Raw genomic sequence first — 12,645 nt, 5'->3', positions numbered from 1 at the left:
GTAGGATGAATGGGCAGAGTAGGGAAACGCTAAAGACAGACCACAGCTACTGTAGGATGAATGGGCAGAGTAGGGAAACGCTAAAGACAGACCACAGCTACTGTAGGATGAATGGGCAGAGTAGGGAAACGCTACATACAGACCACGGCTACTGTAGGATGAATGGGCAGAGTAGGGAAACGCTAAAGACAGACCACGGCTACTGTAGGATGAATGGGTAGAGTAGGGAAACGCTAAAGACAGACCACAGCTACTGTAGGATGAATGGGCAGAGTAGGGAAACGCTAAAGACAGACCACAGCTACTGTAGGGTGAATGGGCAGAGTAGGGAAACCACAAGAATGTGCATCTGTGAGAATCAAATCAAATCGGATTTGTCACATGCGCCGAATACAACCTCACAGTGAAAAGCTTACTTAAAACTGCCTTGTTGGTTAAGGGATTGTAAGAAAAATAAGTGTTAAGAAAGTATTTACTAAATAAACTGAAGTACAAACATACGTGTGTGTGTGTGTGTGTGTGTGTGTGTGTGTGTGTGTGTGTGTGTGTGTGTGTGTGTGTGTGTGTGTGTGTGTGTGTGTGTGTGTGTGTGTGTGTGTGAGTGTGAGTGTGTTCGCTCTCCAGTTAATTGAAATGGCTTTTGTCCAAGGAAGAGAGAGTGACTGTCAGCAATGCGTGACAATCTCATGTTTCAGTGGGGTCATGGAATGTGTGTGTGTGCACATGTGTGTAGTGTGTCTGCTACGTTATAGTACGGCCACTTGTGCATTCACATGTGTACAGATTGTACAGATTGCATACATTCGTGATAGTGTGCGTGTGTGTGTGTGTTCGCTCTCCAGTTAATTGAAATGGCTTCTGTCCAAGGAAGAGAGAGTGACTGTCAGCAATGCGTGAAGATCTCATGTTGCAGTGGGGTTATGGAACAGCCTTCCGTAGGCTACGCTAACACACACCATCGAGGAAATGAGAGGAGGCCTCGTCCGTGGATAACGGACTATCAAAAGCCATGATGGTACTTCTGCTGGAGCAGCAAATAGCAGCAAATGGCATCTTATCAAATCACAACACTGTCATCTACACCAGATGACAACTGTGTCTTGCACCGATCCACCCATGGAAAAATGTTAGGTCCATTTCCTCATCATCAACACAACATTGATTATCCACAATTAACTATTAAATGGACAATTTCAAACCAGGCGCTGCGTGTGTCAAGCGTCTCAGAGTAGGAGTGCTGATCTAGGATCAGGTCCCTCCCTGTCCATTTCATCTTATTCATTATGATCTAAAAGGCCAAACTGATCTTAAAATCAGGGCACTTCCATGGTAACAGAGTGATGCCGAAACTCACTTTCTCACTTTATAATGTATGCCAAGGAAAAACCATTGATTACAAAGTTGAACACTTATATGCAGATGTCTACTTTTAACAATGGCCACTGAAAATGTCAATAAAACACCAAATCTCCCTCAGGTTTTTGTGTGACCACGTTTTCCAAAAACTCTGTTAAATATCTACTTTGAATTAAGATTCAAAGATGTCTGCAGAATGGGGTGTCCGCTATGATACGACAACTTGAGTTGAACGACAGTCAGTGAAGTGGATCAACACCCGGTAGCAGAATGACATCATGGGTCCTTGATCTGTACTAAACAGAAATGCATAATTATGAATGTCACTCTCTTCATGGTGATGTATCCTAATTACGTACACAAAAAAGGTAGAAAAATGCAATATCCTCCTTATTTAAATGAGCAGTGACCCACAAAAAAAAACACATTTGGTTGGTTCAGACAGGACCAATCATAGACCAATCATAGACGTCTATGTTTCACAAGTTTGTACTTTACAGTACAGCACAGTAGAGCACAGTACCGCACAGCTCAGTACAGTCGGCTGCAGGTAGCCTAGCGATTAGGGAGGTGAGCCAGCAACCGGATGGTTTGCCAGTTCAAATCCTAGATGCCATTGCCTGTCATCGTGCCCCTGAGAAAGGCACGTATTCTTCCACAACATCTCTCCAGGCACCCAGTGTGGCAGCCCCCCCACAGCTCTACAAAACGACTCTACTGTACTCTACTGTACTCTACTGCAACTGTGGTTTGTGGCTACTATGATTTCTCCATTGTGGCTAATTCAATTGCTGTCATTCTGTTACAGATTTTCATTCACTGTTACCGACTTGGTGTGATGCGTTTTAAACACGTAGTAATTAATAAACATAATTATATCAGTATATAACACTACAATTAATGGGTAGGTCTACCTTTCCTTGTTACTTCTGTGAACTGTCATCATCCTCCCTCCTCATGAGGGAGAAGGATTAGAAAATATCTTAAAGATATGCAGGGTTTTGGTAACAGAATGACAAGACACTGGGCAATATTTCTTAAACTTACAGAAAGCAAACTATTTCTGCAAAATGAAATATAAAATGTTGATATTAGTTGGCAGGTGCCTTTATCAACATTATTGAGTTTTGATATATCTCTCAACTGAACAAAAATATATAAACACAACATGAGCTGAAATAAAAGACCCCAGAAATGTTCCATACGCACAAAAAGCTTATTTCTCAGATTTTGTCCACAAATTTGTTTACATCCCTGTTAGTGAGCATTTCTCCTTTGCCAAGATAATTAATCCACCTGACAGGTCTGGCATATCAAGAAGCTGATGAAACAGCATGATCATTACATAGGTGCACCGTGTGCTGGGGACAATAAAAGGCCACTCTAAAATTTGCAGTTTTGTAACAACAAAATGCCACAGATGTCTCAGGTTTTTGGGGAGCATGCAAATGGCATGCTGACTGCAGGAATCTCCAACAGAGAATTTAATAAGAATGTGAATATTTGGCAGTACATTCAACCTGCTTCACAACCACGTATAACTACGCCAGCCCAGGACTTCCACGTCTGGCTTCTTCACCTTCTGGATCGTCTGCGGCGGGGGTGGGGGGATGGGGGGGGGGGGTTCTGAGGATTATTTCTGTCTGCAATAAAGCCCTTTTTTTGGGGGGGGGGGGGGGGGGGGGGGTTGGGGATTCTGATTGGCTGGGCCTGGCTCCCCAGTGGGTGGACCTTGCTCCCAAGTGGATGGACCTTTTTCCCTCCCAGGCCCACCCATGGCTGCACCATGTGAAATCCATAGATTAAGGCCTAATGCGTGTATTTCAATTGACTGATTTCCTTCTATGAACTGTAACTCAGTAAAACCTTTGAAATTGTTGCATGTTGCGTTATATTTTCATTCAGTATACCTTAAGACTTAATCTAGTACAAGTATTTTAAGACCCATTTTCCATTTGTGTGACCAGAAATCAAAGTCTTTGCTTATTCCAAATTTTCAGGAACGAAAAATGTTTGAAAAATATATCTATATCTTTCTTTCCAAAAAATATAGCTTTCATTTGACACCAAATTTGATATGGTCCTATAAACTGGTTGGTGCTCATGGATCCTTTTACATGGAAATGACCATCAGTTTTCCTACTCTGAGACGCTTTATACACACAGCCTCAGGACACACTGCTCGTAAATGCTAGTAGAACGAAATGCACGCTCTTCAACCAATTGCTGCCCGCACCCTCCTGCCCGACTAGCATCACTACTCACTACCCTAGAATATGTGGACAACTACAAATACCTAGGTGTCTGGTTGGACTGTAAACTCTCCTTCCAGACTCACATTAAGCATCTCCAATCCAAATTTAAATCTAGAATTGGCTTCCTATTTCGCAAACAAAGCGTCCTTCACCCATGCTGCCAAACATACCCTCGTAAAACTGACTATCCTACCGATCCTTGACTTCGGCGATGTCATTTACAAAATAGCCCCCAACACTCTACTCAGACTACATCCAGTTTGCTATCACAGTGCCATCCGTTTTGTCACCAAAGCCCAATATACTACCCACCACTGCGAACTGTATGCTCTCGTTGGCTGGCCCTCACTACATATTTGTCGCCAAACCCACTGGCTCCAGGTCATCTATAAGTCTTTTCTAGGTACAGCCCCGCCTTATCTCAGCTCACTGGTCACCATAGCAACACCCACCCGTAGCACGCGCTCCAGCAGGTATATTTCACTGCAAAGCCAACAGTTCCTTTGGCCGCCATTCGTTCCAGTTCTCTGCTGCCAATGACTGGAACGAATTGCAAAAATCACTGAAGCTGGAGTCTTATATCTCCCTCACTAACTTTAAGCATCTGCTGTCAGAGCAGCTTACTGATCACTGTACCTGTACACAGCCAATCTGTAACTAGCACACCCAACTACCTCATCCCCATATTATTTATCCTCTTGCTCTTTTGCACCCCAGTATCTCTACTTGCACATCATCATCTGCACATCTATCACTCCAGTGTTAATGCTAAATTGTAATCATTTCACCTCTATGGCCTATTTATTTCCTACCTCCTTACTCTTCTACATTTGCACACACTGTACATAGATTTTTCTATTGTGTTATTGACTGTACGTTTGTTTATGTGTAACTGTGTTGTTGTTTTTGTCGCACTGCTTTGCTTTATCTTGGCCAGGTCGCAGTTGTAAATGAGGACTTGTTCTCAACTGCCTACCTGGTTAAATAAAAAAATAAGACACTACCAAAAAGCAGCGAGAAAGACAGACAACCTATTTTGAGTAGTGGGGGGGGGTAATTTGGTTCTTACACTTCTGAACACGCTTGACAACACCTTGTGATGTTCACAATATCGCTATTCTCATCTCACCCTGACAGTAAACAATAATATTTTTCAAGTTTGTGCTGTAAACTGACAACAGCCATGAAAGAGACTGACTTCCATTTCAATACGATCCTCTCTCTCTGTCTACCACTCTATCTACCATTCTCTCTCTCTCTCTCTCTCTCTCTCTCTCTCTCTCTCTCTCTCTCTCTCTCTCTCTCTCTCTCTCTCTCTCTCTCTCTCTCTCTCTCTCTCTCTCTCTCTCTCTCTCTCTCTCTCTCTCTCTCTCTCTCTCCTCTCTCTCTCTCTCTCTCTCTCTCTCTCTCTCTCTCTCTCTCTCTCTCTCTCTCTCTCTCTCTCTCTCTCTCTCTCTCTCTCTCTCTCTCTCTCTCTCTCTATCCTCATGTCTGTTTCTATTATTGTTTGCCTCTCTGGAGCGGCAGCATCTCAGCGAGATGTGAAATGAACTCCCGGCGTCATGGAAACAGACTGGGGGATCTAACAATGGCAAGCCATCGAGTTAAAGAGCCTTTAAAGGAAGTTGAACAAAGTCTTTACAGAAACTTGATGTGGAGGGAGACACATCATGATCAGGCAACTTGAGGCCACGGAACTACTTCCCAGACATTAACCCCCCCCCCCCCCCCCCCCACCACCACAGGCCTCATTGGACAAAGTAGTCCCTTGAGGTAACTGTATACTGTATGCCTATAATACACTCCTTTTTAATTTGTTCAGTAACATTGCACCAATGGAAGACATAACACTTGTTTCACAAGTGGTGGCTAGTTATCAGCACAGGGCTGATTGGCAATGCCCAGGGGAGTCGTATTCTACGCCAGGCTGGGACAAGACCGCAATCAGGCAAATGCAGCAGCTTGCCGAGAGGGAGGCTAAATCCCAATTCAGACGGCAGATAAAGGAGCGGCTGATTAACTCAACGTAGACAGCAGATGGGGCACAGAGAGCAGCGTTTGACACACCGAATGGGAGCCAGCTGAAATCCCCTTGCTAATTTCAGGGGATGTTAGTTCAAATGAAGACAGGGTCATGTTCATTAGGGCATACCGTAGCGGGAATGCATTGGTTCTGTTGGCTCTGAAGGTTGGACCGTAGCGCTTCCAACAGAAGTTATGAGGTTTGATTCCCACATGGGCCACATATTTACTGAATGTGTGAACTGTAAATCACTTTGCATAAATGACTGCTAATGATGAATCGTCAGAAGACAAGCTAACACATGTGGATGATGTTTGATCACACATCCCTACCCACAACACTGACGGAGTGAGTGATTGTGAACGTGCGTGTGTGTGTGTGTGTGTGTGTGTGTGTGTGTGTGCCACTAAAGCAGAAAGACAGATGACCTCTCAAAGGGTCAGCAGAGAATTTCATCAACGTTACAATTGCCTTTTGATAGGCACAGACGCTTTCTATATCACCGTTTTGGGAATATCACATCATCAACTAACATAACATACACAAAAACAAATGAGCTTCTATCATCCACTTCTATAGAGTACATTCCCTGTGATGGCTAGCAGCCATTCATATTCAAATTCCAACAGATATAGTCCACGACCTGAAATAACCTTCTCTGCCAGAGAGTGAGATGGCTGTCGGTGATAAAGGGGGTAGAAATAGACAATTGTTACACCTTTGGGCTTTACTCACATCTACTCACACAGATGGTCCTGAATACGAGCGTATGTCCCAAAACCAGAAAAAGGAATTGGATTCTATTTTTTGTTGTTGCAATGAATGCCATCCGCAACCTTAGCATTAGTGAGGATTATAAGCTTTTCCGTCAGACCAGCGCTATAATCCCTTCAGTTATTGCCGAAGCTGGAAAGCAGAGAAATTTCAAGCACGGCAAAACGTATTTTAAAAAAATGAAATAAAATCCCCGAAAGGGATAGAGAAAACTGCATCTGGGCTATTTTAAAACCTTCACAACGGGAAAGGAAACGGGCTGCTATGAGGTCACAAGGTGTGTTTGAATGATTCCCTGCGGATCCATTACAAATGGCATCCTATTCCCTATACTGTTTGGGATGCATAGCATGTCTTTCTAAAGATGTCCATGATCCTGAATCACTGTCCAGGGTAAAGGAAACAGGTTTCTGGCGTAGGCGGAAGTTGGCCCTAGACACTGCTCTGAGGTCAGTTCATCTTATTTCCTAATGATTCAGGAAATAAGAGACAGCGTTTGGTGAATTTGGCCTAAATGCCTAAGATCATACACTCACAAGTATCACATATCTGCAACATTAGCAAGTGTTGAGTAATGGTGTAAATCAGGTGTGTTGCCCTAGGTAAGAATGATGAATCATCACCCTTTTAAATGCCAACAGATCTGTAGGAACTAGATGGGAGGAGTGACATCTAGAGAGATAGTTCATTAGTCGGTCTGTGTCCTCTGAAATGAATCACTATTCCATCCTCTGACTGGAATAAACAGGCGTGGTGGCTGATAAATTACTATGGGAAATGGCAAACGCATGACGTTAACGACCTAGAATATGAGCCAAGGTCAATTTTGCATTTCCTCCCTAATGGTTAAGGTTAGGATTTGGGGTGGGTAAGCTGATCCAAGATCGGTGTCTATGGATGACAGGATCTGATTGGTATGGGGGATAAGATAGGAGTTGGGGTTCACAGAACTTTTCTTATACGTTATCCAAACATTTTCAACCCACAGTAGTAACACATGAACGTACATGCTTTCGTGAATTGAAACATGACGTAAAAACAAGTTGTAAAATTCCACAATAATAATTTGTCACATTTCCAGTGTTACCATTTGCACTATGCTGAGGTAACATGTCACTAGAGGCCGGAGCCAGGCCAATCACTTCCCAGAAAGAGACAATGCAAAGAGAGGGGTGACCTCGCATGTCCCCATTACCTCCCACACACACGCACTTCATTAACCCAGTGGCCCTGGGGTTTTCAGACAAAACAGACTTGGCCGGAGAAGATATTTGGCCTGAGGACACTTCCTCCCCAAGCGAATACACCCCTCCCCCGGTCAGGAAGCAGCCATTCATGTTATCAGGGACATGGACGACTCCAAACTCAATACGCAGTCACGATAAGCGCAATTTCTTTGAATGAGAGAAGGAAAGAAAGCAATCTTCTCGACGTCAAGGTGAGAACTGAATGGTAGTAACAATGGGTGCCAACTGTCATTGTTGACAACGTTATGTGCCCTTCCAATGTCTCCTTCACATGTGTTGACTCTGAGACAAGAAAACTTCAAGGGACAAAGATAGCTCTCTCTTTATATTATCTCTGCCCTTACATATCATAGTACAGGCTCAATGTTAGTTGAGCCATACACACAAAGTTCAGAAGCAAGTATAAAAAATATGTTACTTCCTTACATCTTATAGTTGTGCTGCTCCGTGTCCTAATGGCCTATTAGGAATAGGTACTCCTTCATACCTTGAGTGCCTTCAGTGACACTATTTTGCACATTAGTCAGCAAGCTATTAGTGTCTGATGTAATAAATAGATCATTGAAGAGAAAACAAACAAACCTATCTTTTTAATCTCTTCCCAGGCTCACAACCAAAAAAACGATTCAGTCACTGTCTTCACTTTGACCATACTCTAGGTCAAAATGACTGTTGAAATGACTAACTGGGTGCTGAATTGAACCCATGCGGGAAGACAAAGTCTTGCTTCATGCCAAACTGAGAAACTGAGCCCTCAGTCAATGAACCTATGAACCTGTCCTTCTGTTATGAAACTGCTGATACCAAATAAAGTGTTTTGGCTGATACTCCTTATTAAATGTTGAGGGAGTTTATTGAAAGTACATGTTTCTTTTACGAGGCCCGAGTTCCATTGGGTTGTAATTCTGAGAAGACCGGAGGCTTGTAGTTGTGTTGAACTAAAAAGGCAATGGAATAGGCTTATAGAAACATTTTAATTTCTGGAATAGCAGTGTTCTCAGAAAACCCATCAACACTCCAGCATTTCTAATGGACAATGTGGCATTGATGAAGGCAGGAGGAATGCAGAAATGCAATCAACATGAGTGACAACAACATAAGGTGTTATGACCACAATTTACATTGAAGACCTCACGGGCATGACAGCTATGCAGGCCTAGAACTATATTATCTCGGCAACGGTGGGGGTGAAGGACAAACGGGCACATTGACTGATCAGAGAAGAATGATCCCCCCCTTGTCACCGAGACCTACAAGCATGCAGAGATGACTGGCTGAGAATTAAGTGTAACTAAACAGATTCTTAGGGGAGGTGCTGCTCATTCCTTTGAATAAAGACGAGCATTGTGCACCAAACAGCGCTCGAGGAGGAGCAGAATTATGCTAGACCAGCAACCTAAAACAGCATTAGGCCTACAAAATAGTTCACAAATGATAGCAACCTATTATTAAGAATGTTCATAACAGTCGCCTATAAGATTATGGTTATGGTGCAATATTACAGTTTCATCATTCTTGATTTATTGATTTTAATTCACCATACATTACTAGGCTATACGCTATAAAACGGTAGTTACAACAGCCCCATCCAGTGGTACAGTATCAAAGCTATTGATAAATAACAGTAGTCTCTCGAGACTCATATACTATTTAATATAAAGTTTGAGTCAATTGCCTTTAGATTGCTGAACACATAAGTAGGTGTTTATATGTTCATCGCAGATTATAAGTGATTAATTTACTTCCGGTCTATTGTTTTTCTCAGGTGTCGTCTAATAAGAAGATATGTTGTGTGTGTTCATCACACATGGCACCTATGACATATGGACATGGAATTTACTTTCAAATAGACTGACGATAAAGGCTATGGGTGGATAGGTTAGGCGGGCTTACTGTAAGACAAAACATATAATTTTTCTAAAATGTTACACCCTGCCCTTCCTATCTGCCCTTTTCTCTTACGAGAAAGTTAACTGACAGTCAAGTTGCATGTTGTTTGACAATATCTCATTAAGTCAAAATAAATATTAAACATCAAACAATGGCATTGATAGATAACTACATACTAACGTTACAATGTTAGACAAAAATGTTTGTACACTTACCTCCTCAACAGTCAGCGGCATGCATATCCTGTACTCCTTAAGCAACATCTTTGATAAGTCTCGTCTTTTTTTCTTTACAATGTAGCCTGTCTAACAAGTTATGACCGCCAAAGCTTTAGCTAATAAAAACGCAGAATTTGGAAATGCATGTGGATTGCCTTGAAAACAGATGACCACTGTGAGTTGTCTTGTCACATCGGAACGAATGGAATCTTAACTAGGAATTTCTCACGAGCAGCGTTCAAAAACGAGCCTCTCCTTTTTTATTTGGGACAGGACGTGGGTAATGAAAAGCATAAAACAGGACGTAACTAGGATATGGCCTCACCGAAATACATGAGATTCGATTGAAAATCTGCCAAGCAGATGTTGCTTTCAGAAGTGGGCGGTATAACAAAACGGTGAAATTACTTAGACTGCAGCTTTCTCAAACCAAAAAAAACAAAAAAAACGAGGTTTATCAACAACAACAAAAAAGCGAGGGTCAAGTCGGTCCTTGCATAGGCTGCTAGGCGAATATGTGCTGTTCCTCACGCTTCTGTGTTCCTACACATACCAGTCTCCTTTAATAAGGCTTAGCTTTATGTTGCGGTGTCCTCTATTAGGATGTGAAAAAATGTAAGCAAACGCTACGGGCTCTTCCTTTGACTGTCGTTTCTCACTCTATGCAACACGAACTACTTTGTCGCTGCCACGGAAACAGGCAGCCAACACAAACCACGCGGACAGGAAACAAGGAGCGTGAAAGCATGCACATTAGAGTTCACTCTCCCTTGCATTGTCTCGGGTTCTATTCAACCCTGAACTATTCTCTTCCCGAGAAAGTGCTTGCAACCACGTCAAGAGACTGGACTACATGAGTCGACTATGCAGCCTGAGTAGCATGTGTTATTTTACCTAGGCCTAAATAGCGGTTTTTGATTACTCTTGTGTCCACCATCCATAGACTGCCTGTTCATAGCTCTTTGCCCTGACTTGGCCATAACAGTGTTATAGGCCTTATGACAGAGATGTAGGCCTACAAAAAAATACAGATCAAATAAAATGCTTTTCTTAAAAACCTAGGTCTAATTGGAATTAAATAAATAATAATAACTGATACAAATCATTTACTTAGCCTACAGGTTATTCTCCAACAACCTATGGTGACAGAATTACCAATAATAATGTCTATAGTATTCTCTCTGGTGTGCAATTTGGTTTCCGCTCAGGTTATGGATGTGTCACCACAACCTGAAAGGTGATGATGATGTCGCCATTGCACTTGATTCTAAGCAATGTTGTGCTGCTATTTTTATTGACTTGGCCAAATCTTTTGATACGGTAGACGATGAGGGGTCTTTGGCCTGGTTTGCTAACTACCTCTCTCAAAGAGTGCAGTGTATAAAGTCAGAACATCTGCTGTCTCGGCCACTGCCTGTCACCAAGGGTGTACCCCAAGGCTCGATCCTAGGCCCTATGCTCTTCTCAATTTACATCAACAACATAGCTCAGGCAGTAGGAAGCTCTCTCATCCATTTATATGCAGATGATAGTCTTATACTCAGCTGGCCCCTCCCCGAATTGTGTTAAACGCTCTACAACAAAGCTTTCTTAGTGTCCAACAAGCTTTCACCGCCCTTAACCTTGTTCTGAACACCTCCAAAACAAAAGATATATGGTTTGGTAAGAAGAATGCCCCTCTCCCCACAGGTGTGATTACTACCTCTGAGGGTTTAGAGCTTGAGGTAGTCACCTCATACAAGTACTTGGGAGTATGGCTAGACAATACACTGTCCTTCTCTCAGCACATATCAAAGCTGCAGGCTAAAGTTAAATCTAGACTTGGTTTCCTCTATCGTAATCGCTCCTCTTTCACCCCAGCTGCCAACTAACCCTGATTCAGATGACCATCCTACCCATGCTAGATTACGGAGACGTAATTTATAGAATTGCAGGTAAGGGTGCACTCGAGCGGCTAGATGTTCTTTACCATTCGTCCATCAGATTTGCCACCAATGCTCCTTATAGGACACATCACTGCACTCTATATTCTTCTGTAAACTGGTCATCTCGTTATACCCGTCACAAGACCCACTGGTTGATCCTTATTTATAAAACCCTCTTAGGCCTCACTCCCCCCTATCTGAGATATCTACTGCAGCCCTCATCCTTCACATACAACACCCGTTCTGCCAGTCACATTCTGTTAAAGGTCCCCAAAGCACACACATCCCTGGGTCGCTCGTCTTTTCAGTTCACTGCAGCTAGCGACTGGAACAAGCTGCCACAAACACTCAAACTGGACAGTTTTATCTCAATCTCTTCATTCAAAGACTCAATTATGGACACTCTTACTGACAGTTGTGGCTGCTTTGCGTGATGTATTGTTGTCCCTGTTGTCTCTGCTGTTGTCTGTGCCCAATAATGTTTGTACCCTGTTTTGTGCTGCTACCATGTTGTGCTGCTGCCATGTTGTGTTGCTACCATGTTGTTGTCATGTTGTGTTGCTACCATGCTGTGTTGTCATGTGTTGCTGCCATGCTATGTTGTTGTCTTACGTCTCTCTTTATGTAGTGTTGTCTCTCTTGTCGTGATGTGTGTTTTGTCCTATATCTTTATTTAATTTATTTTTAATCCCACCCCCCGTCCCCGCAGGAGGCCTTTTGCCTTTTGGTAGGCCGTCATTGTAAATAAGAATTTGTTCTTAACTGACTTGCCTAGTTAAATAAAGGTTCGTACTACACAACTTTTGACAAGAGCCCTATGGGCCCTGGTCAAAAGTAGTGCACTATACAGGGGACAGGATGCCATTTGGGACACAGAATAGCTTTTCATGTGATCTAGTCTGTAGTTTGACCAACATTACAATAATGATGTAACTCCAACATTTGAATAGCGTCTGT

At 42.7% G+C, this 12,645-nt stretch overlaps 1 protein-coding gene across 1 annotated transcript in view; it reads right to left on the bottom strand.

The window, feature by feature from the left end:
* LOC129838337 (cytoplasmic phosphatidylinositol transfer protein 1-like) overlaps positions 1–10,506 on the bottom strand; it is a 96,437-nt gene extending 85,931 nt beyond the window's left edge. The window contains exon 1 of the mRNA XM_055905275.1: positions 9,761–10,506. Coding sequence (XP_055761250.1) covers positions 9,761–9,808 — 48 coding nt within the window. The 5' untranslated portion in view covers positions 9,809–10,506. The remainder of the gene's footprint in view (positions 1–9,760) is intronic.
* Between the last annotated feature and the right edge of the window lie 2,139 nt (positions 10,507–12,645).

The sequence above is a fragment of the Salvelinus fontinalis genome, chromosome 3, assembly GCF_029448725.1.
Source record: "Salvelinus fontinalis isolate EN_2023a chromosome 3, ASM2944872v1, whole genome shotgun sequence".
Classification (NCBI taxonomy): Eukaryota; Metazoa; Chordata; class Actinopteri; order Salmoniformes; family Salmonidae; genus Salvelinus; species Salvelinus fontinalis.
Note: the sequence above shows the minus strand (reverse complement) of the source record. Positions and strands in the feature narration are given on the sequence as shown.